We start from the raw sequence: 6,928 nt of genomic DNA on the forward strand, positions 1-6,928 counted from the left end.
TACACGTACCACACGGGAAGCTACCAATAACTTTCCGCATAGTTAATGTGGATTGTACTTGGGGCTTATTCGTCCTATATGTGGTAACCAAATTCTTACGGATGTTGTCGTTGCGTTTAAACGCAAACAGGGGTTTGGGAAGCTCAGTCTCCATTCCCTCATTTAGGATATGCCAATTAGAATTGACAACATTCTTAAGTTTGTTGCTGATATTAGAAAATTGTGTTACAAAGACCAAACCTTTATTTGGTCCATCAGTTTTTTGTTTTGAATGGTTCTGTTCCAGCATACTCTCTCGATTGAAAAATCTAGCTCGCTTGAATGAGTGTTTAATTAGCTTTTTTGGATATCCACGATCCATTAGTTTACTTTTCAATGATTCAGAATGTTTATAAAAATCGTCGAGTGATGTACAATTTCTCCGCAAACGGAGAAATTGGCCAAAAGGTATATTGTCTCTCTGGGCCTTGGGGTGATAGCTTTTATAGTGCAACAGTGTGTTTTTATCAGTTGGCTTCGTAAATAATTCTACACCAAGGATACCATTATTATTTTTTATTGTGATGTCCAAGAAGTTGACAGAGGCATTGTCATATTGGGCCGTAAATTTAAGATTGACGTCGCCCAGGTTAAGCCATTCAAGGAATTCCAAAAGGACAGCCTCATCTCCTTCCCAAATAAAGAAAATGTCATCTATGAAGCAGCGCCACATCAAGATGTTTTCATAGAATGGCGCCGCCTCATTGTAGACATGTCTGTCCTCAAAACTACCAACATAGAGGCAAGCCAGGCTCGGCGCACAGGTAGCCCCCATGCTGGTACCTTTGCGCTGGAGAAAGAGGTCTTCCTTGAATAGAAACATGTTGTTCTTAAGGACCAAAGTGATGCATTCAATTATAAAATCTTTGTTGGCACCCCTGGTAGCTTCCGGTGTTAACAATTGGCTAACAACCCTGATGGTATCATCCTGAGGGATGTTAGTGTATAAAGCTTCGATGTCGAGGGTCACCAGCCATTGTTTATCCACATTAAAGCTGGTGCCCTCAAGCATCGAAATTATATGTGCTGAGTCCCTGACATAAGATTTTTGTTTAGTCACTAGGGGCTTTAGAAACGAGTCAGCATATTGACTAAAGGGTTCTAAGAGGGAACCAATACCACTCACTATAGGTCGCATTGGGGGGTTAGTTTGATTTTTATGGATCTTTGGAAGTCCATAAATTGCAGGGGTTAAAGTGTTCTCATTCCTAAGAAAGCTCAACTCAGCATCACATATCCAGTTATTTGTTTCAGCTTCCTGTAGTGTGTCCCTAACACTTTTATTCAGATCCTCGAGTTTGGAGTGGGGAACTTTAGTGTAGTGGTCCTTTTCTCCCAGTAATGCTAACATTTTTTGGTCATTGTCTCTTGTATTAAAGACCACCACACCACCGCCCTTATCCGCTGGTTTGATTGTCAAATTTAAGTCATCTTTTAACCCTTTAAGGGCTATTCTCAGGGTTTTAGCCATATTATTGTTGTCCGGGTAGGCATTTTTGAGTATACCCTTTATTTTGGCATCTATGGTGTGTTCAAATATTTCTACGCTTTTACATACTGAGTGTATCGGGGGTGTAAACGTAGACCTGCCTTTTAAGCCTGAGATATTTACTGGAGTGACATATTCCCTATTTTCAAAAAATCTAGTGAGTCTGATTTTTCTAAAAAATGCTCTGAGATCTTTTTCTAAAGTGAATTTATTGACATTGGATGTAGGGGCAAAAGTAAAACCTCTACTCAGGACTTCTATTTCCTCGCTAGTTAAGGCCCTATCTGACAAATTAATTATAGGAATTTTATTATTAACTTCATTCTTTAGCGCCAATAGCGTTGGTTGCAAGTTTTGAGATATTCCTGGGGGGGATTCCGCTGGTACTGACCCCTCCCCTGACCTGAGTTGTTCCTTGTTCCCCTCCTCGGGCGATGCTCTAAAAAATCACTGTAATTACTATGTGGGGCATGATTGTTGGCTTGGTCAACATTTGAGGAAGATTCCTCTTCACTACTTGACCCAGAGGTATCTGAGAAAGTGACCCCCTTTCTGCCACCTCTCGAATATATCGGTCTTGTTTCATATGGTCTATATCCTCTTTGCTCCCTAGTTTGTGAGTAATAATCCTTAGTGGTGTACGGGTAGACCAGATCTAGACTAAATTTGTTAACATCTTTTTTCAATTTGATAGTCTTTTTGTTAATTAGATAGTCCTTATACCCGTTCACTTCTAGGTTGAGTTCATCTAGTCTTTTTTTAGGATCCTCTAATGCCGTATTCTCACACAGAAGTTTTTCCAATTCATCTATTTCCTTTTTCTCGATAATGATCATTTCTTGGGCAGTCTCGATAATAAGATTAATCCAATCGCGGCTGCATCTCACATTATGTTTTATGTTTAGGAATGATTGTTAAAGTCATTTCGTGGAGGATTAAATTTGTCAGTCCTGAGGAAGGTGGTTTTTATTACTGTACACCACCGAAACGCGTCGACGCATAGTTTGTTGGGTGGAATTTGTTTTGGAACAGAACTCCAAGAGACTAGGGTGCATTGTCACCAGATTGTTTCTGCTTACCGAAACTACAAATTCACACATCCAAGACACAACTTTGGTGTCTGTCATTGTTCCTCCTATTATATAATTGTTTATATGTCTGATTGTCTTCTTTATTTATATCAAAGGTCACATTTCATAACTTTATGTGTTTTTTGATATAACATATTTTTACTTTATTGTCATGGTTGAGGTTGATCTTTAGTCATTGTTTTTGTGATTTTTTTATCTGATGTAATTTGATAATGAGTTTTTTTAATATGTCAATAAACTGCAACTGATGTTTTTTACTAAAGAAAGGTTTTTCTGTCGATAATTTCCCAACATTTCATGCGGGGTGGTCACGATTGAGTTTGAAAGTATGAAAGTTGATGAATGAATCAAATGTCTTTTATGTGACGTTACTCTTTACAGTAGTTCAAAGTGAAAAATCTTTTTAACCACAGAATGTCCTTTAACAATGGTTGTCCTGCTTATTTTGAATGTTAACTACCATGTTCTGAACATTATCTTGAGTTCTCATTGCATGATGTTTTTTCTTCCTCGTGCAGCAATACGAAAAGAACAGCTTGTTGATGGAAAGGGACCATATATTGTCAACCTTGGGTGATACCAAGAATAATCTGACTGAACTTTGCCAACAGGTTTGCCGAGAAGCAGCACTAAGTCAAGAACAAATACAAATACTTGCTAAGTACTCTGCCTCGGAATGCCCGCTTTCCTTTCTGGTTGCAGAGAAAGAGAAAAATCCATTTCCTGAAAGTGTGCACGTGGGTCCATCCGGCATTGGATTTCCCGATTCGTTGATCAGTCTGATACCTGCCGCCGAGGAGCTCCCGAGCCTTTTTGAAAGAGAAAAAAGTGGAGTGACGTATAATGAGCTGCAAGAGTTTGATGCAATTTCTGGAATGGGCGCAGAAAGTACTGAACGTGTTGAGCATTCTGGTCAGAGCGGCATAACTGATTTCTGTCGACAAATGACGGACAAATGCACCACGGATGAATAAATGGGAGACTTCAGCTCAAGTGAAAGGAATTGTCACTATTTCATTAACTGCTTAATTGTTGCATAAGGCGTATGATATAGGCTAGCCCTGTGTGCCTGCTATCCAAAGTATTAATGGCGAGCCTACAGTTGTAGTTTATAAGCCCAATCTGTAAATATGTGTACATTAATGCTTCGTGCTTCAGCAAGGGGTATATACTTGGTCTTTCAACTGTATTAGGATTCAAATTCAGTAGTAAGTACGCAGTCTCTAAAACAGACATGTTCTGGCCCGTGAGGACTGGAGCTGTACCAGAATTTTGAGATATCCATGTGATAAGTTTACATACTATAAGTATGTATGGAAATCAGTTACGTAGTAAGTGAATATCCTGAAACCTAATTGGATTGCAGCTCTCAAAGACAGAGTATTATAATGCTCTTGATAGAAGGTTAGCAACTAAATAACTATTTTGCCTGGCTTTTTTTCCCTTCAATTTACATACACCTTTTTGCTTTGCAGGCCATAGGAGTTCTTTTATCATTGAAACTAAGTTTAATTTTCCAGAGGACTATACCTTGGTATAGCTAATCACTTTTGTTCCCTAAAGCATTCACTGGTATTGACCTTTTGAGCAACAGGCTTTATAGCGTACTATTTTTTGGGAAACACAAAACCTCACAATAGCCTTCAAAGTGTAGCACAATGAACTGTCTTACTTGTATATGCAACATTGAGTCACATATTGTTTTCAATATGTCAAGTGATTTTCGAAGCCTCTAGTATTGACTTCAGAGCCCGTGGTCTTGTAGTAAGCTGGTAAGCTGTATGCCCTAAGATTTTGATAGGGACTGATACTTCCATTGGTTTGTTTGTGTCAGTCGGGTTGTATGCAGTTAATGGGAGAGTTTGATTTCTCAAATCGTTCACCCGCACTCCCACAAGCAAGATATAACGCACTGTTTTTTGAATCTCGAATACTACTGCCTGCAACAGCATGCTCAATTCTTATATGAGGCATCCAGAAGATGCAAAGAGACTCTAAAGTGAAGTACTACGACCTACTCATTAATGATCTAAAATTAATTGTTGACTCCAAAGTGAATTTTGTCATTGCTGCTTATTACAGTTCGAATTTTATATATTCAAAATGCATGAGATACGTACTAATATGGTCACTTCTGTCGTTAGACACTTTTTTTCTGGAGGACTATGCAGAGACATAGGAGTCATTTACTATTTGAATTTCTATGTTCATTAAAGGTTGCAGTGATTCAGTCTAACGCTGCATGTCAGCATATTGACTGTCAAGCATTTGCCTATTATGGAGTAATTCACATATTAAAATTGAATTTTTATTTTTTGTTTTAGTTTGTACAGTTTTAGAAACAATTGAATCTTACAAAAGTCAGGAATACATATGTCCTACCTCAGTATGTACAGCTGTTACATCAATATAAATTAATGTAAATATAGTGGGTTAGCATTTCATTCAATTCATGCTGTAAATATGTATTTGCTTGTACAGTTTTGTTATGGCAAGATTTCTATGAATGCCTTCTCATTTTTTCAAATAAAACCTTTTGTGGGATATATTTGTCTTCACAAATGGGCGGACTTCGTCAGATAGCATTAACCAACAATTTTTATTAACACAAACGATGCAGGGCTATATGTGAAGCATTATATCCATGAAAGGTATCATGTCAGTAGCCAGCGTGTGGTCCAAGTAGCTACCTCACCTCAGACCCAGTTGGTTTCAGTATAATGCAGCCCTGCAGAATAAATGTTCTTTGTAAATGGCGTTGCATTATTGCATCTCTGTGCTCTTAGCTCCACAGCTGAATTATTTTAGTCTTATGAATATAATTGCATCCGCTCCTTAAAAATATACGGCTGTTAATTTTTATTTAAACACTCTTTTTATTTTGATTGTGCCATTTCTTCCTAATGCAAAATGGAGATACATTTGTATTTTAAGAGAATTCAATTAAAAATCTTCAGCACAAAAATGATTATATCCTAGAAATAACATTTTCATTTTCTTTTCTTGCCAACTAGATTGTTTGTGAGGGTTTCAAATATTCTAGTTTTTCATACCTAAGTATATGAAATGTCTATCTAATGCACAAGGATTTTACCAGCTGTGTAAATATTTTGCAAAAAAAATCAAACTTATACTCTGACTCAGGTACGTGTTTTAAAAAGAAATTGGACGAAAAGCAGTGGTACACGATAACATTCTAAGTATATTAAAATTGCTTTTGAATGTTTTGGACAATGTTGAACTTTAAATGCATGAACAAAATTGGAATACAGATTGTAAATTAATAAAATAAGTAAAACTCATGATTTTGTATTTTTCATAATGTAGTGATATTTAACAATTCAATAAAACACTATGTATTTAAAACTGAGATTTTCTTTTTTAAAAGCAGATCGATCAGTTGCACAGTGATATTTCGTTTTAACTGCGCACCATTATCTTCTTATCTTACGTATACAAATATTTGTAAAATTATTGTAATAATTTAGGTTGAACGCTACAACTCTGTTTGAGAGCCAGCCTCTAAGGTCATAGCATGCGTTGATAAAACCAATTAGTAATATATGCTCGGACTCGACCCATGATCTGCCCTCTCAGCAAGCTCAAGAACTCCATGTGATGAAGAGCAGCCAAGGTGGATGGAAGGATCATCCTGTACCTAGTTCTGCTGCAGTACTCATGAATTTAGATAATATTTCTTAAATACCTCACTGTTTTCCCGAGCACATACCTCCTGTGGACAGCATTGAAAATATCATCACAGCCACTGTTGGTACCAGGGATGTTTCCCTGCAGCAGTGACTCTTTCCTGACTGGGTTGGTTCGAGAAGAGTGTCCTCTTTTGTAGGTTGTTTCCCTGCAGCAGTGACTCTGTTCTGACTATATTGCTACATGATCAGTAAGCGCATAGCACAGTGTCCTCTGTTGTAGGAGCTGGGCAACCATGATGGCTGCCAAGGAACAACCTGTACCTAGTTCCTCTGCAGTTCACATGGATTTGGCTAATATTTCTTAAATACCCCACTGTTTTCCCGAGCACACTCCTCTTGTGGCCAGCATTGAATTGTGGATATCGCCACAGCCAGTGTTGGTAGCAGGGATGTTTCCCTGCAGCAGTGACTTCCCTGACTGGGTTAGTTTGACAAGAGTAAGAACATGGTATGGTATGGTGGCCTCTGCAGGACAGCATGTCACCCACCTGCAAATGACTGGTAATCTACATCCACCCACATTAGCTGATGGTCCTGTTGGCCAGAGTCCCAAAGCACTACTTTCCAACATAATGATACGTCCCCTACTTTCCCTACTC

At 38.1% G+C, this 6,928-nt stretch overlaps 1 protein-coding gene across 2 annotated transcripts in view; it reads left to right on the forward strand.

Moving 5' to 3' along the window:
- Positions 1 to 5,985, forward strand: part of BACH1 (BTB domain and CNC homolog 1) — a 258,586-nt gene extending 252,601 nt beyond the window's left edge. For both annotated transcript variants that reach the window (XM_085623094.1, XM_085623093.1), the window contains exon 5: positions 3,138 to 5,985. In XM_085623094.1, the coding sequence (XP_085479220.1) occupies positions 3,138 to 3,593 (456 nt within the window). In that variant the 3' untranslated portion in view covers positions 3,594 to 5,985. The remainder of the gene's footprint in view (positions 1 to 3,137) is intronic.
- The last annotated feature ends 943 nt before the right edge of the window (positions 5,986 to 6,928 follow it).

This window comes from Triturus cristatus, chromosome 8 (genome assembly GCF_964204655.1).
Source record: "Triturus cristatus chromosome 8, aTriCri1.1, whole genome shotgun sequence".
Classification (NCBI taxonomy): Eukaryota; Metazoa; Chordata; class Amphibia; order Caudata; family Salamandridae; genus Triturus; species Triturus cristatus.